At 49.1% G+C, this 26,602-nt stretch overlaps 1 protein-coding gene and 1 pseudogene across 1 annotated transcript in view; both read left to right on the plus strand.

Annotated features, from left to right (window-relative positions):
• Positions 1-4,113: 4,113 nt before the first annotated feature.
• LOC120873968 lies at positions 4,114-5,559 on the plus strand (annotated as a pseudogene).
• A 4,935-nt stretch (positions 5,560-10,494) lies between these two features.
• SLC18A2 (solute carrier family 18 member A2) overlaps positions 10,495-26,602 on the plus strand; it is a 40,099-nt gene continuing 23,991 nt past the window's right edge. Inside the window, exons 1-8 of the mRNA XM_040254769.1 lie at positions 10,495-10,618; positions 12,153-12,504; positions 21,580-21,638; positions 21,939-22,022; positions 22,311-22,403; positions 23,327-23,416; positions 23,527-23,570; positions 23,640-23,700. Of these exons, the coding sequence (XP_040110703.1) occupies positions 10,498-10,618; positions 12,153-12,504; positions 21,580-21,638; positions 21,939-22,022; positions 22,311-22,403; positions 23,327-23,416; positions 23,527-23,570; positions 23,640-23,700 (904 nt within the window). The 5' untranslated portion in view covers positions 10,495-10,497. The remainder of the gene's footprint in view (positions 10,619-12,152; positions 12,505-21,579; positions 21,639-21,938; positions 22,023-22,310; positions 22,404-23,326; positions 23,417-23,526; positions 23,571-23,639; positions 23,701-26,602) is intronic.

Below are 26,602 nucleotides of genomic sequence, written 5' to 3' on the forward strand. Positions count from 1 at the left end.
TCTGTTGTCCCCTTCTCCTCCTGCCCCCAATCCCTCCCAGCATCAGAGCCTTTTCCAATGAGTCAGCTCTTCACATGAGGTGGCCAAAGTACTGGAGTTTCAGCTTTAGCATCAGTCCCTCCAAAGAAATCCCAGGGCTGATCTCCTTCGGAATGGACTGGTTGGATCTCCTTGCAGTCCAAGGGACTCTCAAGAGTCTTCTCCAACACCACAGTTCAAAAGCACAAATTCTTCAGTGCTCAGCTTTCTTCACAGTCCAACTCTCACATCCATACATGACTACTGGAAAAACCATAGCCTTGACTAGACGGACCTTAGTTGGCAAAGTAATGTCTCTGCTTTTGAATATGCTATCTAGGTTGGTCATAACTTTCCTTCCAAGGAGTAAGCGTCTTTTAATTTCATGGCTGCAGTCACCATCTGCAGTGATTTTGGAGCCCCCCAAAATAAAGTCAGACACTGCTTCCACTGTTTCCCCATCTATTTCCCACGAAGTGATGGGACCAGATGCCATGATCTTCATTTTCTGAACGTTGAGCTTTAAGCCAACTTTTTCACTCTCCTCTTTCACTTTCATCAAGAGGCTTTTAGTTCCTCTTCACTTTCTGCCATAAGGGTGGTGTCATCTGCATATCTGAGGTTATTGATATTTCTCCCGGCAATCTTGATTCCAGCTTGTGCTTCTTCCAGCCCAGCGTTTCTCATGATGTACTCTGCATATAAGTTAAATAAGCAGGGTGACAATATACAGCCTTGATGTACTCCTTTCCCTATTTGGAACCAGTCTGTTGTTCCATGTCCAGTTCTAACTGTTGCTTCCCGACCTGCATATAGGTTTCTCAAGAGGCAGGTCAGGTGGTCTGGTATTCCCATCTCTTTCAAAATGGGAAAGACTAGAGATCTCTTCAAGAAATTTAGAGAAACCAAGGGAACATTTCATGCAAAGATGGGCTTGATAAAGGACAGAAATAGTATGGATGTAACAGAAGCAGAAGATATTAAGAAGAGGTGGCAAGAATACACAGAAGAACTATACAAAAAAGATCTTCATGACCAAGATAATCACAATGGTGTGATCACTCACCTACAGCCAGACATCCTGGAATGTGAAGTCAAGTGGGCCTTAGAAAGCATCACTACAAACAAAGCTAGTGGAGGTGATGGCATTTCAGTTGAGCTATTTCAAATCCTGAAAGATGATGCTGTGAAAGTGCTGCACTCAATATGCCAGCAAATTTGGGAAACTCAGCAGTGGCCACAGGACTGGAAAACATCAGTTTTCATTCCAATCCCAAAGAAAGGCAATGCCAAAGAATGCTCAAATTACCGCACAATTGCACTCATCTCACACGCTAGTAAAGTAATGCTCAAAATTCTCCAAGCCAGGCTTTAGCAATATGTGAACCGTGAACTTCCAGATGTTCAAGCTGGTTTTAAAAAAAGGCAGAGGAACCAGAGATCAAATTGCCAACATCTGCTGGATCATTGAAAAAGCAAGAGAGTTCCAGAAAAACATCTATTTCTGCTTTATTGACTATGCCAAAGCCTTTGACTGTGTGGATCACAATCAACTGTGGAAAGTAGTACCTCTACTCATCATCAATTCCTCAATTGTTACAGTTTTCAATGTTATAAATTTAAACAGTTAAAGACTTATAAAGAAAACAAGAGGGAAAAGGCAAAGCAAAACAAAATAAGACCAAAACACCAGCTGTATCTTTTGCATTTAGCCAGACAGCTTACACTTCTGATGTTCTCTGCTCTTTCCTGGACCTGGATTTCCATCTGCTCTCACTTCCCGTCAGTCTGGGTTAGGACGGAGCACAGCCCTGCCTGACCTGGGAGATAAAGCCCATGTGCAGGCTATGCGTTCAGAACAGCTACTCTGTACTGAAAGGCTTCGACTTCTCTAGGCATCCCTTTGGGGGCAACCATGTGCGCAGAGAGTTGAGCTGATCATCTGTCTCATCTCTGAGCATACTATCATCATTGGTCCTTGTAAGGCCCATTTCTTGGTTTATTTCCACTTTTTTTCCAGCATCCCAGATGCTCACTCCTGGGCCCCTCCCCTATGAAGGCACCCACTCGGAAGAACTTAATATGGACACTTGAATAGGAATGAAGCCTCCAGAATAAGTGGCGCTCTGAGTGCTTTTCCAACATGGAATCTTACTTTAGAGCCTGCTCGCCTCCTCCAGCCTTTACACTCAAGGCTTGGAATCTGTGCACAGACACGTGGGTAATCCCACATCCATGGAAATCCATTCTGAGCATCCTCCACGTTTCAACTATTTATTCCCTAGTGATGGAGACCGAGGTTGCCTCCAGCTCCCTACTGTGACCAACACTGTAATGCCTTCCCTTGTTCTTCCCTCCTTGGGATTTCCCTGAGATGTGGACTTGATCAGAGGGTGCATGCTGACTTAATTCCACCAAGCTCTCTGGAAACGCTGCCCCAGTCCCCACACCACCCCCAAGGAAAGGGTCCCCATTTCCTTACATCTTCACCAACATCTGGCATTTACCCAGCTTCCTAGTTGTTGCCAGTCTGATGGGTAGAGCGCTGCCTCCTCCTCCCATTATAACTGGCGTTTCTCTGATCACTAGTGTGTCTGAGCATCTCTTCATAAGCTTGGGAGCCACTGGGGCTCCCTCTTCTAGGAACAGCCTGCTTCACCCTGTGCCTGGCTCTCCACTGGGTACTCCATTCCTTACTCTGCCCATACGTTAACCAGTGTATCAGTTTTGCTGGCCCATGAACCACTGTGTCTCTTCAGGATGCCATTGTTCATTTCCGCTCTGACCCCTTGTCTGCATGTCACAGCTTAATGCCCAGGTCATAAATCTGTTTTCCTTATTTCCAAGGTCACTGGTCGGGGGAGTGCCTGGGGGTTTTCCCATGGACCACTCACACCTCCCACGCATCAGCACTTTCACTTTTCTGAGGCCAAGAAACCCTTCAAGTGTGAGCCTCTGCTCTGTGCCAGGCACTATGCCAGGATCATCTCCCTCCATCCCCAAACAGTTCTGCTGGGTCGGTGGTGGTGGTGGTGGGGCTCCTATCATGCTTGAGTGACAGATGAGAAACTGAGGCACGTAGAAGTTTAATGACTCGCTCAAATTCAGAGAATTGTAAAAGCGACCCAATCAGAAGCCATCCATAGCTTAAACTCTTGTTAGTGTATCTCCCATAGTGCCTATTTCAAATAACTGTCATGTTCCAAAAAGCTCCATGCCTTATCGTTCCTAAATATTGGAATTTAGTGGGAAAAAAAAAAGTCAACCCTGGTGGGACCTTTGTACCTTCCTAGTCCCTAGTGTTTGAAAAGGGTGAGAGTGGGCAGAGGCAGGGGTTTGAGTGGCTGAGCTCACCAGTCTGAGTTCCCAGGAAGAGTAAATACTGGGTTGGCCAGGAAGTTCATTAGAGTTTTTCCTTAACATCCTACAGAAAATCCCGAACTTTTTGGTCAACCCAATAAATGTGTGAAAATGAAAGTGAAAGTATTAGTCACTCAGTTGTTTCCAACTCTTTGCAACCCCCTGGACTGTAGCCTGAAAGGGTCCTCTGCCCGTGGAATTCTCCAGGCAAGAATACTAGAGTGGGGCCATTCCCTTCTCCAGGGGTTTTTCCTGACCCCTCCTTCATTGCAGGCTAATTCTTTATCATCTGAGCCACCAGTGTTCACTAGGGGGCTTCCTCAAAGCCTGGCCCTGGAGGAGTGGGGGAGAGAGACAGGAGTGTAACCTTGACCTTCCAGCAAAGGTGCTTCTCTTTCAGGTCCCCACCGTTCTGCTTCAGAAGGCAACCAGACCTACCCAGAACACATCCTCCTTGCAGGTATTCAATGAGCTTCATCTGTGTTCCGGAACCTCAGTGATGACCACGAAGGGTCTCCCTGGTCCTGATACCTGGGGAGACAGAGATAACTGATCACACCTGTGGGAGAACAGCTCCTCTTGGACAGACATATTCTGGAGGAAGTAACAGTTCCATGAGGATTACAAGAGAAGGGGACCTGTCTGATACTTGGGGCTGGGGTGTCCACGAAAGGATGGCTCCCCTTAAGAAGTGGTATTATGGCGCCGGCACAGCCGGGAACTGCGCGGGTAGCCATGGTGGAGCTGCAGCAGCTCCGGGTGCAGGAGGCGGTGGACTCTATGGTGAAGAGTCTGGAGAGGGAGACTATCCGGAAGATGCAGGGCCTGATGCTCCGGTGCAGCGCCGCCTGTTGCGAGGAGAGCCAGGCGTCTGTGCAGCAGGTGCACCAGTGCATGGAGCGCTGCCACGCCCCTCTGGCTCAAGCCCAGGCCCTGGTGACCAGCGAGCTGGAGAAGTTCCAGGACCGCCTGGCCCGGTGCACTATGTATTGCAATGACAAGGCCAAAGATTCGATAGATGCAGGGAGGGTAAGGAGCTTCACGTGAAGCGGCAACTGGAGACCTGCGTGACCAAGTGTGTGGATGACCACATGAACCTCATCCCACCCATGACCAGGAAGAGGAAGGAGTCCTTCTCTTCCATCGGAAAATAGCTGTCTGCTAGTGGCCATCAGGGCTGAGGGCAGGAATCAATTTAAAAAGAGGAATGGGGATTTGGGTCTTTCAAGGAGAGTTGATGAATGAGGAAATTAAGAATGGCAGCAAGTCTAAGGCCTGTGTTTCTCTCCTCTGGACACTGGTTCCTTTGTGTTTCAATCCTAGAAAGTGAAATGGATAAAAAGCAGTGCTAAAATTTGGGTCACAGATAGCATAGGAGGTTTGTTGTGAGCCTGAATTTCATGTGGCAAGTACTTCTCCTGCCAATAGGGAGTCTCCCCTGTACCAAACCAGGGCCCTCCAAGGTACCAGATCCTCTTACTCCACAGATACCAAGAGGCTGGCAGGTTCACGTAACCAGCTTATGGTCTAGTGGAGTATGAAAGGAGGTGTTTCTATTTGGTGTCCACCTGCTGTTTACCAGAAGGATCACTACAACATTTTCCACAAACGAATAAAATCCATGCAGTCACTAATGTAGAAAGGGGCAGGGGTCTTCCAGGGGGTTTGTTTTGCTTGTTTTTCTTTTATAGGCAAGGGCATGACGTTAAGATGTAAAGTTGGGAGAGGCAGTTTGGATAAAAACGTTGAAAGGGTCCCTGCAGGTACTCCTTTCTGACCATCAAGATGTGGATGTGTGTTTCTTAAAATCCTCACATATCACATCATTCAGCCGGGAGACCCTGCAAAATTATAAGAAGCGATCTCACACTGGTAAGGGAAGCAAGTGCTCTCCCTCTCACTGGCAGCCATGGTGGGCCCTGAGGCCGCCTGCAGCAGAGTCAGCAAGCTACCAGGCAATCTTACAGTGACACTCAGCCTTGAAGGGAAACGGGGTTTTGACAGTATAATATGCTCATATTCAGGAATGAACAGTGAAAGAGGAACTATTAGCTACTTCATTAAGAGAGTTGTGAAGGACGGGCTTTGGAAAAATCTGTTTCTCATGAAACAGAATGAAAGCCTAAACCCAGTGTTGCTTACTTTGCCCCCTGAAATAACAGCTTTGTTGAGACAATCCCCTGGCAACAACAAAAAAAAAAAAATCAAGGGAGGAAAAGTAAGCAACTCGGGGATGAACTGTGGCTCCTTTAGAGTGATGAAGGGACTGCCCTCCATTACCAAATACCACTTTTGCCAGGGACTTTGCTACATGCGTTGTTCTTGCCCCAGTTCTGGCCCCTTATCACTGTGATAAGGACCTTGTCTTTCTACCAACTTACTACTTGAAATGATAATATTGTCTGTTTGCTGTATCAAGACTGTGATATATTTTCCTAGTGGTTTGGTTTTCACAATAAATAAGACTTAATTTTCTTCAAAAAAAAAAAAAAAAGAAGTGGTATTATGACTGGTAACTAAGAATGAGAAGGTGATAACTAGAAGCAGAATTTCCTGGGCAGAGAATGTGCAGAGGCCCTGTGGCAGAGAAGGACCGAGAAGAGCAAGTGTGGCTGGAGAGGGGAGGTAGGGGCTGAGTCAATTAAAAGGCTATGGAGTCCCAAAGTCCCAGATCAGGCAGGGCTTTCCAGGTTGGCTCTTCAATCTGCTACTTCAGGATACTGTGTATTTATGAAGGTTTCCCAGGCCATAGCAGATGCTCATTACATATGTCCTGCGCTTAAAAATTGATCTGGCTGAGATGGACCCACCCAGATAGAGACATGAGGATTCTCTTTTATCACTCCCCCTTTCAACAATCTCCTGTCTCCCACTGGACAAAGAAAGGCTAACCTCCCACCCAACCCGACACGTACTGTTTTACTGTGTTACATTGTTCTGAGGCATAAAAACATCCAGAGACAATATGGTTTCTTTTCTGTTAAGGCTCCAAAAATCCTCTCTCTACTCATCTCCTTAGGTAATACATGTCTAATCTGTTTCTCTTTGTGTTTAATATTAATCAAAATTCATATTATACATTTGCAGCTTTATCATTTATATACTACTAATAATTGAAACAGTGTCAGACTTTTTTGGGGGGCTCCAAATTCACTGCAGATGGTGACTGCAGCCATGAAATTAAAAGACACTTACTCCTTGGAAGAAAAGTTATGACCAACCTAGATAGCATATTCAAAAGCAGAGACATTACTTTGCCAACTAAGGTCCGTCTAGTCAAGGCTATGGTTTTTCCAGTGGTCATGTATGGATGTGAGAATTGGACTGTGAAGAAAGCTGAGCGCCGAAGAATTGATGCTTTTGAACTGTGTTGTTGGAGAAGACTCTTGAGAGTCCCTTGGACTGCAAAGAGATCCAACCAGTCCATTCCGAAGGAGATCAGCCCTGGGATTTCTTTGGAAGAAACGATTCTAAAGCTGAAGCTCCAGTACTTTGGCCACCTCATGTGAAGAGTTGACTCATTGGAAAAGACTCTGATGCTGGGAGGGATTGGGGGCAGGAGGAGAAGGGGACGACAGAGGATGAGATGGCTGGATGGCATCACTGACTCCATGGACGTGAGTCTGAGTGAACTCTGGAGTTGGTGATGGACAGGGAGGCCTGGTGTGCTGCGATTCATGGGGTCGCAAAGAGTCGGACATGACTGAGCCACTGAACTGAACTGAACTGAACTGAACTGAATAATTGCTATAATAACACAATCTTAAAAAAGAATTTTTGAACTTAGGACCTTATGGCCATAAGTAAATTTTAAAATGCTAATACATGTTCATATATCTGTTGCAGTTCATATAATAGATAAGGTGGTAAACACAGAATTTAAGTAATAAAAACATTACAGTTAGATAAAATTCTGTTGAAAGTGGCTAGAAAATATACTTTGAGAGCATAAAGGAAACAATGTAAAAAATTTACATTGTTAAAGAGAAACAATGTAACATTTACAGTATTAAAGAAAAAGTTGTTTGTATTTTTAAATAAAATATGATAATTTCATAATCCATTGGGTACATTTAAAAGAGAGTTGTAATGGTTTTATATATAAAGGTGAATATAGCCTGGCATGCTGCAGTCCATGGGGTTGCAGACAGGACTAAGCAATTGAACTGCATTGAACTGATACAGGATATGGGGCTTCCCTGGTGGCTCAGACAGTAAAGAGTCTGCCTGCAACACAGGAACCCTGGGTTCGATCCCTGGGTTGGGAAGATCCCCTGAAGAAGGGAATGGCAACCTACTCCAGTATTCTTGCCTAGAGAATTCCACGGACAGAGGAGCCTGGTGAGCTACAGTCCATGCGGTCGAAAAGATTTAGACACAACTAAGTGACTAACATTGGAGAAGGAAGTGGCAACCGACTCCAATAATTCTTGCCTGGAAAGTCTCATGGATGAAGCCTGGTAGGCTACAGTCCATGGGGTCGCAAAGAGTCAGACACGACTGAGCTTCACTTCAAGTGACTAACATACACACATACATGATATACCCCTAAACTATTTAATTTATGATGAAAGAATATTTTAGATGCCAACTGAGAAACATTTCTCAGTTGAGGCACACCTATCTTTTTAAAAACACTTTTGGGCATGTCAACAAAAAATCTGAAGATGCTAATACAGGCTATGGTGCTCTAGGAGGTGGCAGAGATCAGGAGAAGGGACCCAGGGACTGGCATTTCCCCTCGCACCATATTCTTCCGGAAGGCTGGGCTGGAGTTGGTGTGGCTTCCTCTGTGCACCATTGTGGTGTTGCCAGCTGCATGTGTAAGCCCCCCAAGGATGGGGATTTTATCTCTTTGGGCCATTAATATCTGTCCAGTATCAACAACAGAGCCTGGTTGTGGTCAGTGCTCAATAACTATTTGGTGGGTGGATGAACGGTAGATGCTGACTTTCACTTTGTGCCAGGCACTGTATTAAGGAATCCCTGTGGATCCCCACAACAACACTGCCTTATGTCCAGCTGGCATCATGTCCAGTTGGCATCCCCGTTTCAGAGATGAGGAAACTAAGGCACGGAGAAGATACATAATGTGCCCGAGGTCACCTATCAAGGACACAGCGGACTGGCCCCAGGCATCCTGATAACCGTGATACCTCTCTGGCCCAGGGAGCAGAGGGACAGGGCCTGTGTCTTGGTTCTGAAACTCCAGGCACTTTGGGCCACCCCATGAACGTGATACCCTTCTCAGCCATCTCAAACAGCTCCCTGCCAGCTGTTCTCTCCTCCTAAGTGGTTTTCCTCCCCTCCTCCCCGTTTAATATTTAAGTTGCACACATCCTGGGACATCCCAGAGTCCCCATGTTACTGACCTACTTACTTATCCAACCATTTCTCTCACATTGGGGATGGCACAGGAGGTGTCTGGAAGGCAGGAAGGAGGTACAGAGAGAGGGGAGCCCCACACAGCACCCTGCTGCTCTCAGCAGCCTCCAGCTGACAAGCAAACATTAATAAAACATGGCCAGACTCTACGGCTGCGGTCGCAGCAGATAACGTTTATTCTAAGTGGCTTTCCAAGAAAACACCTTCTGCTCCTTCCGCCCCCTAAAGGGTCTCCAAAGCTCCAGCCATGTTAGGAGGGAAGTCTGTCTGTTTTTCTTTATAAAATAGAGGGACTTGGACATCAAAGAGGGCTCCTGTCCTCTGGTAGTGAAGATGACAGCTCCAGGTCAGCCACAAACAGGCCCTTTTCCAGAATCCCCCGAAAACATTGAGCGGAGAGCACTATGGCGCACAGGGCTTGGGCAGCTGCCCACGGGGTCCTTTTGTTTGGGCACCAGGCACTCACCTAGTCTCCAGCGCCCCCTGCTCAGGGGACATGGTCTTCCTTTCTGGGACCTGAACTCAGCGGCCTGGGGCCCTCATTTCCTAACTCTCACTATGGGGGTGATGCTGAGGGATGTCCCCTTTTCTCCCCTCACCCCCCGCGTTGCCACATCACCATCTGGAGGGTATCCAAGGACCCAATGGTCAAAGAGGCCGAGGGGCATTCTGCACCAAGATCCGGAGGCGGGAGAGGGGAGGGGTGCTGGGGTACTGGGTGGCTTCTCCAGGAAACAGGTCTGTCCGCGGCCGCCCAACCCCAACCTCCGTCCCGGGCACACTCACTGAAGAGGCTTCACGTCCTCAGGAACACGGAGGCTCAACGAGAGCGTTAGCTCCTAACTGAGGCCGGATGAGAGCACTAATCCCCGACTCCTCATCCTGGCCCCTCGCCCTGGGGTTCCTGACGTCCTCCCTTTGAGACCTCCGCTTCACCCTGGCCGGTGTCCCCAGGGCTCACGGCGAAGTGTCCGGACAGGGGCGAGGGTCTGCTCGGGACGGGGCGACTCCAGAGCCCGGGCGCAAAGCCGGGTCCGGGACGGGGCGGGGACAGGAAAGCTACTGCGCCGGGAGGGCGGAGGCCGGGGCGCCCCAGCCCCCCGCCCCCGCTCCGCGCCGGCCGTGACGTCAGAGCCGGACCCGGTAAACTGAGCGGCGGCGGCCGGGCGCTGGGGTGGAGACTGCGACCCGAGCCGGCCGGCCAGACGGAGCCCACGGCGGCCAGGGCGGGCAGCCACAGACCACCCCGAGGTAAGGCCGACCCCGCTCCCCGCCCGCGGGACTCGGCGCTGGGGACTGATCGCCGCCCGGACGCGCGGGAGAGAGGGGCCCGGCCGAGGACAGGGGAAGCCCCCGGGGGCGCCACGCGCGGGGTTCCGAGGGGTCCCGGGAAAGCGAGGTGCAGGACGCCTGGTGCGCGGGTGGCGCGCGGCCCTTTGCGAGCGCGCGGAGGGTGAAGTGGGCGCGGGCGGCGGAGCGCCGGCCGTGGCAGGGGATCGCGCCCCGACGGCGCTCGCGGGCGTTATTACCCCCGGAGCGCAGGTGCCGGTGAGAACGCGCTCGCCGCACGTGAGCCGAGGGGGGACGCCGGGGACCGTCTGGCGCCGCCAGGTGAGCCCCGCTCCCCGAGCGCCCCTCCGGCGGGCCGGGCCGGGCGAGCCCTGGGGTCGGGGGAGCCGGCGGCCCCTCACGGCCCCTGACCGCGCGCCGCGCCCGCAGCCGAGCCCAGGAGCCATGGCCCTGAGCGAGCTGGCGCTGCTCCGCCGGCTGCAGGAGAGCCGGCACTCGCGGAAGCTCATCCTGTTCATCGTGTTCCTCGCGCTGCTGCTGGACAACATGCTGCTCACGGTTGTGGGTACGTACAGACCCGGCGTCCCAGACCCCCGGCGCGCCCCGCTTACCCCAGCGCGGTGCGGGCAGGTTGGAGAGAATACGTTTTTCATAAAGACGTTCCCCGCCCAAGACTGCCTCGCTTAGGCTAGTGGCCGCGTTCGTGGCTTCGTTTTCCTGGAGGTCCGGTCAAAATAACGTGACATCAGATAAAACTAAGAGCTTATGTTTCCTCCTGATAATTTCCTGCTTCCCCTTGTCACTTTCAACGCGATTAAAAAATTTTTTTTTAATATTCTATGAAGGAAGAGCAATTTCCAGGATCCACAATAATATTATAATAATTATTACGCCCCTCGAAAAAGGTAGGTTAATAATGTGGTCTGTCACCTAAAGGAACAGGTCAGCATACCTCCCTCCATAGAAGGAAGGGACATGGACACATGTCAGGACTCCTATCAAGAGCTGTTTTAACTGTTGGTTTTCATCTTTTTTGCTGTAATAGATTTTTGAACAGCTACATAATTGACATCCAGGTCTCTTAATTAGCCCCATGAACAACAGGTTTGGCACGCATATTTTCCCGAAAAATATCCCAATTTTTAATGAATAAAAAATGACTTTTTAAAGGGTCATTTCCCTTGTCTAAATTTTTATCTCTGGACAGTTTTCAGAGCATCAGAGTCAGGTTTTCACTTCCAGGAATATGGGAGCTTTGGGGGTCATCCCAGTAGAGTAACAAGGGCCTGTGTCCTCCTTTGTCTTGAATCCTCTGTTATACACATGCCCAAAGCTTTGATTACATCAGCTTTCTTTTCCTTTATGAAAGTCTCAGGAAGTCTTGAATTTGCCAAGTTGTATGAAACATTGCTGCTTCCCCCTCAAGTAATAGAAAGATAAAGTGAGTCTAGAGCAGAATTTCCGAATTATTACTTCCTGCAGGTTAATTTTTTTTTTTCTCTAAGACACATAATGAAATTTAGGTTTCTGTTTTCCTGATTCACTTACTTAAAGGTCTTTCTAGCCTTTCTGAGAAGCCCTGGTTGACCCCAGGTCAGCACAGACTAGATTTTAGATCGCATCTTGCTTTCCTTTCCTAAAATATTCCTATGAAGGAGCCCTGTAAGAAGCAGGGAGCTCTGGGGCTGGTCAGCTCTGCTGGCCCTGAGAGCTCTCACAGCCTCTGGGGCTTTGTTCTCAGAGCTTGTTGTTGTTTAGTCCCTCAGTCGTGTCTGACTCTTTGCAGCCCCTTGGACTGCAGCCCACCAGCCTTCCCTGTCCTTCACCATCTCCTGGAATTTGCTAAAACTTAAGTCTGCTGAATCAGTGATACCCTCTAATCATCTCATCCTCTGTCACCCCTTTCTCTTTCTGCCCTCAATCTTTCCCAGAGCTAAACAACATGAAATTTTTCAGTGTTGGTGCAGAGGTTCCCTTTCCTGAGGCAGACACGCCACTTCTCTGGGTCTCATTTAGCATTTGACAAGACCACAGGTTTGCTGGCTTTGGTCCCAGGGAGGCTTTCAGTGTAATCACCGTTGTCCTGCTCTCGTCTCCAGTCCCCATCATCCCAAGTTACTTGTACAGCATTGAGCATGAGAAAGATGCTCTAGAAATCCAGACCGCCAAGCCCGGGCTCACAGCCTCCGCCCCCGGAAGCTTCCAGAACATCTTCTCCTATTATGACAACTCCACCATGGTCACCGGGAACAACACCGACCACCTTCAGGGGGCGCTGGTGCACGAGGCCACCACGCAGCGCATAGTCACTAACTCATCCTCGGCCCCTTCCGACTGTCCCAGTGAAGACAAAGACCTCCTGAATGAGAATGTGCAGGTCGGCCTGCTCTTTGCCTCGAAAGCCACTGTCCAGCTCCTCACCAACCCATTCATAGGACTGTTGACCAACAGGTAGGTTATATTGTTTCGGTCAAGGAGCTAAATATTCATAATATTGTTCCAGATCATTTTGTTTCTCATTCATTGATCAGAGTCTGGAGATCCAAAGCTGGAGGGGAAATCCAGTCTCCTTCACCTTACGTTTCCACCTTGAGCCAGTCACGATTTCCCATTTGGTGCTCCTTTTCATTGCCACCGTGGCCATCATCGTGGGATTGTATGTGCCACGTGGCTTTCTCTTCTCTTCCACTTCTGGTCGTGGACTTCCCAATAGACAGCCGAAGCGGTTTCCTTCAGGCTGGTGTGGTCAAGGCTCGCGTGGATGGCCAGGTGGGGAACGTGGCATGTGGTCCCTAGTCCTGCTGATAGAGGAAGCAGCTCGCTGACACCAAGGCCCTGGGCAGTGGACCTTCCCCTGCCACGTGCTGAGCTGTGTCCACGTGCACACCAACGAAGAGAATTTTTTTCCCCAGATAATTCAAGCTGCCCATACGAGCTTTATATTAATCTGGATGTTCTGGAGTCTTTTGAGACCCAGTTTTTCTGAATAATGGTTCACATTTCCATTGTTGGTGGCCATCCAGCTACTATTTATTCTTCTCCAGCTGAGGTGGTCCAGCTCTGCCCAGGACTTGGGGGCTGCAAGCACAGGACAGGGGGCTTGCAAAAGAGGGGAGGAGGTGTCTGTTGCAAAGAGTGGGAGCTGGTAGAGTGAGCAGTGGTGGTGGGCTCCCATCTAAACAGTGTGACCCCAAAAGCAGAGATGTGAAAAACGGTGGAGGGGGGCGGTGCCCAGAGTCCTACCTGTGAAACAGGCTTAGACGCACAAACAAAGAGAAGGACCAGAGGTGGGAAAGAGAGCAAAAGAGGGGTCCAGAGAACTGAGGAGGGCAGGTCTGGGGGGACTGGGCGGGGCTGGGCTATGAGGAGCCCCACGTGCTAGATGACAGAGGAGTAGGCGCTTGTTGCAGGAGTACTTGGAAGCCACTAGAGATTCCAAAGCTAAGTTGAAGAGTCAGGGAAGGTGAAAAGTGAAAGTGTTAGTCACTCCGTCATGTCTGACTCTTTGCAACCCCATGGACTGTAGCCCACCAGGCTATTTCTGTCCATGATATTTCCCAGACAAGAATACTGGAGTGGGTTGCCATTTCCTCCTCCAAGGCCCAGTCTTTTATTAAAATATTGCTAATCATATCAAGATGGTGACAGTAGAGAGGGGTCCTGTGTGGCTGAGAGCGGGGCCAACTCTGGAGGGTTGGGGGCTCTATGAGGCAACGAGGCCTGGGGTGGTGGTGGGGGCTCAAAGCGGCCACAGCAGGCCTGCCTTCCTCCACACAAGCGATCCCCTGAAACAAAGATTTCTCTAGGGTACCCATGGTGAGTCAGATGGAAGTACCTTTTCTACCTCTGTGATGTGATTTTCTGGACTGGGTTTGCCATTGAATCCATTTTAACCCTCCCAGGCCACATCCAGCCTGCAGTCTGTGTGGCAGTGTTATCAGGCTACTGCATAAAATGGTAAGCAAATGAATGCAGGATGCTGGGCCCACTGGGAGCCCACCAAGAGGCACCATTATTAAGGTGGCGTTCAGCAGTTCTTCTATTCTTCAGGAGGAAAACCAAGCAGACCTCCGTGGTTTACAGGGTTTTCTTTCTCTTCTCACCCCTAAGAGCGCTCCTTAAAATGCATCTGGTATAATTACAGAAAACAGCTCAGGGTTTTGTATTCTGAGAAAGCAAACAGCTCAAATACTATATGGGAAAATTGAGGACATTATTGTAATAACACCTTGCCAATCACTTGGACATGAATGTCACTAGCTGTACAGCGCAATACTTAGAAACTTGGTAGAAATGATGTGAGCGTTCCAATCTTCCAAATGTAAATGGCAAATGAAAAGCTTTAAAAAAAATCCCATTCTCATTTCTAATGCTTTGCTTATGCCAAGGGGCAGGAGCTTGTTTAAAACCAGAGAGACTTTTGCCCTATTATATACTCCAAATACTTTGACATTGTAGCCACCTCAGCGGTAAAGAATCTGCTTGCAATGCGGGAGCCGCAGGAGATGCAGGTTCGATCCCTGGGTTGGGAAGATCCCCTGGAAGAGGGCATGGCAACCCACTCCAGTGTTCTTGCCTGGAGAATCCCGTGGACAGAGGACCCTGGCAGTCTTACAGTCCATGGGGTTGCAAAGAGTTGGATGCGACTTAGCACGCATGCATGCAAGGCTTGTGTTTGGGCCTCGTAAAAAAAATTATCTTCCAAGAGAAAACTAATTTCCTTTAGTGACCTGTGAAATTTAGTCTATTTGTATGGTGGAACTTGTCAAGAACAAAATTTTCCTCCCTAGCTGATTTCTCCCAGCTCTCCAGCAAATTTCAAAACAATCTTCATCTTCTAGCACTGCCTTGTAATGTGGAAATGGAAACAAATTTTAATATCAATGCAGGCAGGCAAAACAATTGAACAAACTCATTTGTCCCTCCAACGTGGTCATGATAAGTAATGTTTTCTAATATTTTCCAAGCCCAGTAGATATGAATTTGGGGACTTGCAGCATTTCTGGGTACTCTGCGGCTCTGCTCAGAGAAGTGATAAATATATTTCCGTTTACAGACTCTTCCCTTGTGAGCCATTGCAAATAGCCTTTTGATGTAATTTGTGCCAATCACATCCGCAATTACCAACAAGATATGTGACTCACATTTTCAGGGTTGTAAAGAAGTGAGTTTAAAATAGCATTTTACACTTGGTTAATATGTTTTTGATTAAAGAGTAGTTAAAACATGAAGCATCAGATCTTGAGGAGGCTTGAGCAAAAGCTTTGGGGGCTGTCTTAGTATTTTTATAGTAGTGGTCCCCAACCTTTTTGGCACCAGGGACCCGTTTTGTGGAAGACAGTTTTTCCACAGGTGGGGGTGAGGGGTGCTATGAGGATGATTCAGTGGCATTACATTTATTGTGCACTTTATTTCTGTTATTATTACATCAGCTGCAGCTCAGATCACCAGGCATTAGATCCTGAAGGATAGGATTCCTCAGTGACTCTATGGAATGAAATTGCAACCACTCCAGTATTCTTGCCTGCGAAATCCCATGGACAGAGGAGCCTGGCTAGCTATAGTCCATGGGGTCGCAAAACAATCAGACGCAACTTAGCGACTAAACAACAACTCAGGAAGAGAAAGCATTTGTCCAGACTCTGGCTGATGTCTTCCTCTCTTCTGGTTCTTTCCACCAGCTTACTGTTAACCCAGTTTGTACCTTTAGTTATGGAATATAAATAATATAGGTAAAATCTGCCTTTTTTGCATCTACTTGGGCTCTCCCTGGGTGCCCCAGGCTGAATGAGGAAAAGTCCAAACAGTGAGTTGTTGGATGCTATTTTTATTCAGTGAGAGGGAGTTTAGGAAAAATCAGCCTGATATGAGGGACCTCGATCCTCACCCACCTCCCTGGCCTAGAAAATTATCTTTTTCCATCCCACGATGCACGCTGGCCTAGCCTCCCCGTGTCTCTGCAGTGTTCCTGACAGTGGGGAAAAAAGAGACCTCTTGCATCTCCAGAGATGTAGTAGGGAGCTTGGAGCCATTCATTTCTAAAGCTTCTTGCTGTAAGCAGCACCCACTCTGAAATGAGACACCCAATGTCACACCCATCTTAACCCGTTGAACCCCCACGTTACAGTCCAGCACCCCATTGTTTGTGGTCACGATGCTGCCGTGTGAGTGGCTTTTGTGAGTGGGTGACAACAGGAAGCAGCCTCCTGTCTTTTGTTTTAAATATTGTGTAAGATCTCATGTCGAACCATGAAAATAAAATATGACGATTCTTGGGAAGTATTTAAATGCTTACTTGGCTGCTAGATGGTACAAGTAATTCCCATTTCATTTCTTCTGTAGGTAGTATATTTTCACTGAAAAATTTGTGACCAGATAGGAAACAAAGGACATTTTGACTATGGTGAGGGTGGTGATCACAGGTCCAGCAACACCCTTTCCAAAGCCTGTGGGTGTGTGTCTTGACTTGATTGCCATCTTTGAGGCTTGTGTGACTTCTTTTCTAATTCCAGTTTAACTGTTCATTTCATGATTGCACTTGTGAGTGAAATGGACATGAGCAACAGCTGTTGTCATTTGGCCCAGTAAGTGGATTTTAGAGGTACCCACACATAAAAAGCATGTTCTGGGGAGGTAAACAATGTGAAAACCACCTTTACATTTCTCTCTTCCATAAGTCAAGAACATGGCACCATGGTCTTCACTTGCTTAACATGAGGCTTCCATAGTAGTTGTATCTTTAGACCCAAGATATTCCAAATGAACCCGGCAGCTTGGGAAAGGGTTAACTCTGGGGATGGGGGTGGGGAGAGCTCCCTCCTCAGCTTGTCGCTGTCTCAGTGGTCTGCTTTCTATCAAACCAGCGTCAGTGGCTTAATTTATTTCCATAGTTACCTAGTATATTTGAAAGCCAGGTATTCTTCCTCACAAATCTTAGCTCATATCTGAACGACAGGGAGAAAGCCACAGGGCATGAAATCCCCACCAAATAGACTGTGTGTTTTTTTTTTTTCTCTAGCTTCAGGCAGTTGGTCTGAGGTGGGTTCTGTAGCAATAAGCAGTGACCTTTTCAAAAAGCGTCTCCATGGACAGGGAAATCAGCCATTCTGGGAAGGGATCTCCCATCCCAGACATCGTGAGGATGGAGAGGGTGTGATGGAGTCTTTGCTTTGAAATCAGAACAAGCTGGCTGTGGATTTGGGTCCTTCTCACGGGAGCAGAGCCCTCATGTGATATGTGTATCAAGGAATACCCAGGAGAGTAAGAAATTCAAGGCTCATGTAGCTCACTCCACACACGTTATAACTGAAAGAAACAGACCCAGGGGCTAAACACAAGGATTTTCTTTTATTTATGAAATGGTTGACCACAAGCTTCCAAGCCCTGTCAGACTTTTTGTGACCCCATGGACTGTAGCCGGCCAGGCTTCTCTGCCCGTGGCATTTCCCAGGCAAGAATCCTGGAGTGGATTGCTATTCCCTTCTCCAGGGGATCTCCCCGCTCCAGGGATGGACCTTGTGTCTCCTGCATACCACTGAGCCACTAGGAAATGTAAAATACCTCTCTGTTTACTGCTGTTCACTGTTTAGGAGTGTGTGGAGATCATTGCAAAGGGAGATGTCACCTCTTGTCTCCTCTGGGGTAGTTTGTTCCCTTCTCTGTCCCCTGTTCTGCGTCCTTGCTTTTGTCACTTACCCAGAAGAGGGAACCGAGGCAGATTTTAGCAAGCCTGGGACAAGAGCTTACATAAGGTAAAGATAAACTAGTCCATAGCATAGAGAACAAGTATTGATTGCCAGTGATAATTTAGGAACATAATAGGGTTTCTCCACTGACTGTGTATGGATACATAATGCATATAAATTTTATTGCTTTGCACTCTCTTCTAGGAATCAAATATACGACTTTTACTCTTATTCCAATTGGATTAGCTGCTCCCTGATGCCCTGTGGAGATGACAGTGGGCCAGGATGACTCACGAGGGGGTGATAATGGGATGCTTGGGTAAAGGTTTGCCACATCAGACATGGCTCAGCTCAGTATCACTTTAATTGAGATGGCATTGAATTGCTGCAGGAGGCCAAATCAGACATTTACGACTAATGTCAGTTGAGGTTCTGACCATTTAGGAGACATCGTGGGGAGCGAGAAAGGACAGTGGCCATCTGCCCACCACTCAGTGACCCTGGGGCCTTGGGCAGCTGTCCTGAGGCAGGTGTTCAGGGGGACAGGGCAGTCTGAGGGTGGAGAGCCAGGATCTGCCCATTGGGCTGCATTTGCCTTGGGGCTGAGCTCCAGAGAAGGATGCTGCCCAACACTTGCCACTGGGCAACCCTGCCAGTGGCTTGGCCAGTGTTGAAAGCGTAGGGCACATGAGTCTAGTGAGGAGAAGGAAGCAGCAGGATCCCAGTGATACCCAAAGCAACTGGCTTGCTCTGCAGTTGTGGCTGAGTCACAGGCTCCACCTTTGAACCTTGACTTTCTCATCTAAGATGGGGGTTTGGACTGGCCAGCCTTTGAGTTTCCTTCTAGCTTTGCCATTTGGTTTTCCAGCCATGCTTTATTAAAATCTGAAAGCAGTTGAGAAACACAACAGTAGCGGCTGCATTTTTAGAGAAAAACACAACACCTGGTCTTGGTTAAAAGAATCGTCCATAAGTGTGCAGCCCTCTGGGTACCAAGCCACCTGGTATTAACAGGTACTGTGGACCCATGTTCCACACACGCCATGTGGACCTACGCTCCTGCGACTGGTGTCCCAACCAAAGTGTATACTAGCAGGACCCGGCCTCATCGACACTCAAGATTATGCCCTCTGCCCTGAATTTGGGGCAATTTACTTAGATCTCTTGAGCCTCCATGTGGCCATCTGAAAATAGGGTTGGAGCCAGCTATTGCGATGGTCACAGGTGAGTCTGCACGCTTATCATCTCCGGGAGTGCAGGAGCCTCCTGGTAAGAAGGCACTCACACCAGCTGTGCCCTGCCAGGTGACCTTGGTCAGTGGCCAGGCTGTCGACTGGGTGTAATATTACTGGTTTTCCAATAGCTTTGACTTAAGTCAGTGGTTTTCCAAGCTGGATGTTGAAAGGGATAAGAAGCCTCTGTTCATTCCAGGGCAGTTGTGTGTTCATTCTTCCCCCAGACATGCAATGTTGTTGTTCAGTTGCTCAGTCGTGTCTGACTTTTTGTGACCCCATGGACTGCAAGTGCCAGGCTTCCCTGTCCTTCACCAGCTCCCGGTGTTTGCTCAAACTCATGTCCATTGAGTTGGTGATGCCATCCAACCATCTCATCCTCTGTTGTCCCCTTCTCCTCCTGCCCTCAATTTTTCCCAGCATCAGGGTCTTTTCCAATGAGTCAGCTTTTTGTAGCAGGTGGCCAAAGTATTGGAGCTTCACCTTCCAATGAATATTCATGGTTGATTTCCTTTAGGATTAACTGGTTTGATCTCTTTACAGTCCAGGAGACTCTCAAAAGTCTTCTTCAGCACCACAGTTCAAAAGCATCAATTCTTTGGTGCTCAGCCTTCTTTATGGACATGTAATAGTTGCTGAGAAAATAAACTGCCTGTGACTTCTCTCTGAGCCTCCTGGAAGTTTCCTTCATCAGTTTCCATTAGTGCCGTGTTGGATCTGGTGTTGTGAGCAGGTTTCTTTTGCCTGCAGAAGTGAGAGCACAGAGCAGTCGGCTTGGGGCTGGTGGAGACGAGCAGCTGTCATTTGATGGCATCTGAACTGCAGTTCAGCACCTTAGGATCTTCCCTAGTTCACCAGATTGGTTTCAAAGCCTGCCTTGTGAGTTACAAGCTCACTTCAGGTCACAGTAGAGGAGTCTTTGCATCAGTTTGTGGGGTGGTGATTGCCTGAGAATGTGATAATTTTATGATGCTATTTGTTTCCTGGATGCACATGAAACAGTTAAAAAATTATGTAAGTGGGACCAAAACTTTTAGAAGGTTCTGTTCAAAACCACATATGCTTTTTGGCTACCTGGGGAGGTTAGTAAAGTAAGTCTGCAAGGAGAAGGACTGGATGGAATGGCCCTGAATGGAATTAGCCCTAGGACATCAGACAAGTCAGTTTTTCATACCTCATCTGTAACATGTGGAAGTGGTCCATCTGCTCTTATCACATCAGGGAGCTCATGGGTGGAAGTGCTTGGAGAATGGAGTGTAACCTTAGGTGAAGATATTGTTATGATTTTTCATTCCAGCCTTGAGGAGAAGAGCCCTCCCAGGCTGTGTGACTGGTACTCAGGGCTCCTTGTTCCTCGTTGGGTTTCTCTCCAGGGTCTTGAGTGTCTGGGGCTGGAGGAAGAGGAGGCCTGGAGATGCTCAGGGCTATTCTGAGCTGTGACACAGATCTCTAGGGCTGTAGCTCAGCCAGTCCTGGCCCCTGCTTTTTTGTGATTTGTTCCTGGCAGAAAGGAGGGCAGGGGCAGGCAGCTGCTTCACGGTCATGTGCCATCTATATGACAGGGACCAACCTGCTTGCTTAATCTGCAGAAACAGGTCGGGAAAACAGGAAGAGAATGAGGGATGAAGCAAAATTTCTGAAGCGTCTGTCATGTTCCAGGTGCCCTGGTAGCAGTTTAATAGCCGTGTCTCATATCATACCCACTCCACCTGCCGGGTGGTACCAGTGGTAAAGAACCCACCCGCCAGTGCAGGAGGCAGAAGAGATGCGGATTCACTCCCCAGGTCAGGAAGATCCCCTAGAGAAGGACATGGCAACCCACTCCAGTATTCTTGCCTGGAGAATCCCATGGACAGAGGAGCCTGATGGGCTACAGTCCATGGGGTTGAAAAGAGTCGGACATGACTGAAGGGACTTAGCATTCCACCTATGGAAAGTGGGTGGTGGTCTCTCTTGGAGTCTCGGGGGAGATCTACTTGAGTTAAATGGCAAGGCCAGGTGTCCAGCCAAGGGTGTGATACCCAGACATTGAGGTCTCCCCACCTCTCCTGTCTGCCTGGTGGCGGAGCCCTGTGCTCTGTGGTCTTATGGAGCAATTAGCATGTTGAAAGTTTTGTACAGAAAACAAGGCCTGTATCAGGGTCAAGGTGAAGATAGATTTGGAAATGTCCTCGTTTCCTGATGCTTCTTAGACATACTGCAGTTGTGTCTGCTGCCCATGGAATCTCTTGATGACCTTTTACTAGAATCATTTGGTTGTAGCTGTCCCTCTGGGGAAGCTCTAGCCAAGACTCTAATTAAAGAAAGTTTTACAAAATGCTGGAAACAGGGGCTGTGTATTTGAATGTGTTCTGGGTTACTTGCCAAGATTTTATTAACATTTATGCCAGAGAAATTTCCCCTCAGAGTGGCAGTCCCTAAATGTATTCACGTTCCAAGACAGTCAAACACCAAAAGGTCACGGAGGAAGCACCAACTATATGAATTTTTAGAAAAGTTGACAAGACGCTTATCCACCCGATCCCTAAGGCTAACAGGAGAAACTCAATAGAAAGGCTTAAAAACAATACGGAGCAGTCACTAGGTTCTCTCTGTGTTCTGTTTTGCAGAATTGGCTACCCAATTCCCATGTTTACGGGATTCTGCATCATGTTCATCTCAACAGTTAGTAAGTGTCTGACGTTTGCCTTCCGAGTTTGGGTCACCGGGTGGGCTCTGACCACCACCAACTGGGAATTGAGAACACAGCTGGGATGGGGGCGGGGGTAGGTATGTTGGCAACAACTGCAGAAAGCAGTGAGGGTCTTCAGGGTGGGTGAGGTCTTCAGGGAGTCAAAGCATGATGTGGTTAATCCAGAAGTACCCCCATCAGGTTAAGGGAGGCCTTTAGAAAGGTCCTGTTTGAGCAGATTTGGTCACCGTGCCAGCCGGGTCTACACTGACCGTGGCCTGGCCACTCTCTCCGCAGTGTTCGCCTTCTCCCGCAGCTACGCCTTCCTGCTGTTCGCCAGGTCCCTGCAGGGCATCGGCTCCTCCTGCTCGTCTGTAGCTGGTAGGTGTGGAACTGACTAAGTCTGTGCCCCGGGGGCTTTGGTCTGTGGGAGGACCGGGCCCAGCCTTGGCTGGCGACCCATTACAGAATGAGCTGGAATAATTCAGGCAATCAAGGTATCGGTGGTGGTGGGTGGTGGGTTTTTGGATGTTGTTTGACCTTATGTTTTATTGGTCTGGCAGGTGTGGGAAGACAACAGTCTGGGCTGGGGGTGGGCGGGGTTGTGAGTCATGAAGATAATTCTGTTGCTTCCAGAGCTTGGCTGTTACCGTTTCTTTCCCTGATTAGGGATGGGCATGCTGGCCAGCGTGTACACAGATGACGAGGAGAGAGGCAATGCCATGGGGATCGCCCTGGGAGGCCTGGCCATGGGGGTCCTAGGTGGGTGAGGGCTGCCATAGAGGGAAGGGTCTATCCTGTGTTGGACACTGAGCCCCTTTTCACTCTGTCCTCTGTTTCCTCCCTGCTTTCATGGAGACTTTGAAAAATGGGACGTGTCCTGACCTGGGCGGTCCTGGGCTCCCTAGTCCTCTCTCCCCGATCCAGATGAAAACGAGTCTTGAACAGGATGCTCTGCCAAGGTCCCTGCCCTAGAACATTCTCTGAGTTTCCATCCCACCCGAGGACCTTCCCACTTTCTGAGCCTGCCTCCCCGACTTGCCCTGGCTGAGCTCCCAGACCAGGAACAGGCACCTTCCCCGACAGCTCCAGGCCGTCTGCCTTCTCTGTACCTTCCTGACCTTCACCTGGGGGCCCACACTGCCTCCCTGTCTGCTGCTTCGTAAGGACCCTGCAGTCCTCCCTGGCTCATTTTCCTATGCATGTCTGTGCCTGGGTCTTATTTCTCTCTGACCTTTACTTGTGGGGCTCGCCGTCATAGGCTCTTGCCCATGTCTCAGGTGTAAAACCACTTAGAGGAGTTGCCAGGGTGGTTTAACACTCCTGAACAGAATATAGGGTGGTCCTTTCACATACTGTCTGGAACCAAGTAGAGGGGCTTCCCAGGTAATGCTGGTGGTCAAGAATCTGCCTGCTAATGTAGGAGACGCAGGAGAGGAGGGCTTGCTCTCAGGGTCAGGAAGATCCCCTGGAGGAGGAAATGGCAACCCACTTCAGCATTCTTGCCTGGGAAATCCCATGGATAGAAGAGCCTGGTGGGCTACAGTCCATGGGGTCACAAAGAGTCAGATACAACTGAGTAACTGAGCATGCACAGAGGGAGAAGCACAAAGCAGATGGTTCTGGTCTAAAGGGTGGTTGGCAGTCCTGGGCCCGGTACCAGCCCCTCTCTGTCTTCCTCGCAGTGGGCCCCCCCTTTGGGAGTGTGCTGTACGAGTTTGTGGGGAAGACAGCTCCGTTCCTAGTCTTGGCTGCCCTGGTGCTCTTGGATGGAGGTGAGTGAGTGAATCCCCTGGGACCCCTGGCCATGATCTCGGGGACCTCGGGCTCAGCAATCCTTGTGAGCAGGTGCTCGGGGCCACGCCTCTTCTTTTTCCTCCCATAGCTATTCAGCTTTTTGTGCTCCAGCCGTCCCGGGTGCAGCCAGAGGTGAGCAGCAGGGCCAGGTGGGCACTGTGGTGGCCGCATGGCCTCTTCTAACTCCTGTTTTCCTGACAGAGCCAGAAGGGGACGCCGCTCACCACCCTGCTGAGGGACCCATACATCCTCATCGCTGCAGGTGGGGCTCCCCCAGCACCCCGGTGCTTCCCCATCAAGTGGGTGGCGGTGGGTGGTGAGGACCAGCCTTGGTTTTGCTGCTGGAAACATTGCTGCTGCTGCTAAGTCGATTCAGTCGTGTCCGACCCCATAGACGGCAGCCCACCAGGCTCCTCCGTCCATGGGATTTTCCAGGCAAGAACACTGGAGTGGGTTGCCATTTCCTTCTCCAATGCATGAAAGTGAAAAGTGAAAGTGAAGTCGCTCAGTCGTGTCCGACTCTTAGTGACCCCCTGGGCTGCAGCCCACCAGGCTCCTCTGTCCATGGGATTTTCCAGGCAAGAGTACTGGAGTGGGGTGCCATTGGGTTCTCCGTGCTGGAAACGTTGGGCTGTAAAAAAACATTAAAAAGGCACAAAGATGTCACATGTCAGAAGAAATGTTTTTCTTCCGTGGTTGATTTCTGACACAGCCAAGCTCCTTTGTTGTTTTGCATTTGGGGCAAAGATGTCTGAGTCACAGAGATGCCCTCCACGAGGACTGTTTGGGGCCAAGCTTGTTCGCTGTGTTTGTGTCAGCGGGCATCACTGTTTGGCCTTGAGATTCCGGAATGGGTCCATGGGCTCCCGGAATGGGTCCATGGGCTCCCTGCAGGCATCTTAGGTGGGTGGTCTGATTTCACCTTGGCATCTGTGAATGGAGACCGACAGCAGAGCACTGGAGGGTGAAGGGGCGCCCCCTTTCTGCAGAGAGTATCCTGTGCAGCGGCCAGAAGACATCCTTTGTGTTCTTAGTAGGATGCCCTGGGGTGCTGTGGCTCTTGCCGGGGATAATGGGCTGTATCCATCCAAGTGACCATCCTCCCAGGACCATCCTTGTGACCTGGGCCTGGAATTGCCTCGTGAAGAACTAGTCTTATGTGGCCTGGGCCTGGACACAGTGGTCAGCAGCAGCCCTTGAGGTCAGGGAGCCGTGCAGTGTAGGTTCCCTCCTGTTAGGGTTAGGTATGTCTAAGCAGGGGTCACAGACGTGAAGGCTGATTTTTTTTAATATTTAAAAATTTTAATGGAGTATAGTTGTTTTATAGTGTTGTATTAGTTTTTGCTATGTAACAAAGCAAATCAGCTATATATATATATGTACATATATATATATATATATCCCTCCTTTTTTGAAGCAGGCTTGGCAACCCGCTCCAGTATTCTTGCCTGGAGAATCTCCATGGACAGAGGAGCCTGGCAGGCTACAGTCCATGGGCTCACAAAAATTCAAACGTGACTGGGAGACTAAGCACATCCCTCCTTTTTTGGATTTTTCTTGCCATTTATGTGATCATAGAGCATTGAGCAGAGTTCCCTGTGGTATACAGTAGGCTCTCCTTAGTTTTCTATTTTATACATAGTATCAATAGTGTGTATACCTCCCTGTGGAATCTGAAGAAGTTGGTACAGAGGATCTTATTTACAAAGCAGAAATAGAGACATAGACGTAGAGAATGAACATTTTGTTACCAAATTGGGGAGGAGCAGGTGGGATGAATTATGAGATTGGGGTTGACCTGTATACCCAGGCAGACTTTGTTAAGCCATCTGCCACTGGGTCTGGTTCAGGTGGCACGCATGTGACCCTGGTCTAGACCTTGTCTGTCATACCCGTTGACCAAAGGGTAGTAAGCCTAGTGTGGTGACCGCCTCCTGGAGGGCCCCCTCTGTGTGCCCCCTGCAAGACACAGGGGACATTCCAGAGCTGGGATTCCCATGGAGCCCTGGCTGTCCAAGCTGGGGGTGAGGACATGTGTGGTGAGACGTGGGGGCTCAGAGATGCCATCCTGCACCTTGGGGCAGACGTGTGGGCAGGCATTGCTGCCTGTGACCTTCCTGCCCCTGCCTCTCTCTAACCTTCTCTGACCTATCTTGTTCCTACGTGCCCCCCCACCCGCCATGGAGGAAGTACAGAGACCCAGCCCGCACTCAATGTTAGGCCATTGTAGGTTCGGGCAGCCTGGCCACAGGGTGGGGTTAGTTGGGAGCCCGGTGTGTCTCATTTGTCAGTTTATGGAGGTGAGTGAGTGATGACACAGAGAGGTCAACATCGCTGAAGGAAGATTTTGTTAGTTGCGTTTCCCAAGAAAAGGGAGCATGCCACACTGCTCAGGGCCACATGGGGAACTGGTTTGGTCAACAGGCAGAAAGGGGCTGGGGAAAGCCCAGGCCAGATCCTAGGGGCTTCTGTGTGAATATCAGGGCAGGGTAAGCAGCTTAGGGTTGGCTAGTTTCAATAATCCCAGTCTGGGTGCTCTCCCCAGTTCCCTGGGTGAATTTAGGGTGGGGAGGTGTCACTGGTGTCGTGGGTCAGAGTTGATAAAGGGGGAGCTCAGTATATGGGCTCTGGATCACAGGTGAGACATGAACAGCCCTGGTTAGTTTGGCCCTATAGTTAATGTCAAATAGACAAATACAGAATCTAAGGAAACACAAAGTAGTTGAGTGAAGGTAGTCTAGCCATTTCAGTATCATTTTTATGTTCTGTCTTTAACTTTACAAAGAATGAAAAAAAAATCTTTCTTCATCTGTAAGCACCTTAATTATGGTTGCATGATGTTCTTTGAATCAGAAGTCTAGAAAATTAGAGGATTCACAGCGCACAGCAGAGGAAGCTTTCAGAATAATGGGGACAGCAGGCTGTGTGTGTGTTTTTTTTCCCAAAGGTTCTGCATTTACAAAGGGTTCTGGTTAACACAGTGATGACGGATATTTACCCTATAGGTATAGTTGTTTAAAAAGAAAAATTCCTCACCACGATATTTTTACCAAGTGCACTGGAATTTCAAGCAACCAGGGGCATCATTAGAAATATCTGTGTGATTGCACAAAGTGTAGGAGCCTCAGGTTGCCTGAGTCTGTGTGTGATCAGTCTGAGCTGCT

The sequence above is a fragment of the Oryx dammah genome, unplaced genomic scaffold (genome assembly GCF_014754425.2).
Source record: "Oryx dammah isolate SB20612 unplaced genomic scaffold, SCBI_Odam_1.1 HiC_scaffold_14, whole genome shotgun sequence".
NCBI lineage: Eukaryota > Metazoa > Chordata > Mammalia > Artiodactyla > Bovidae > Oryx > Oryx dammah.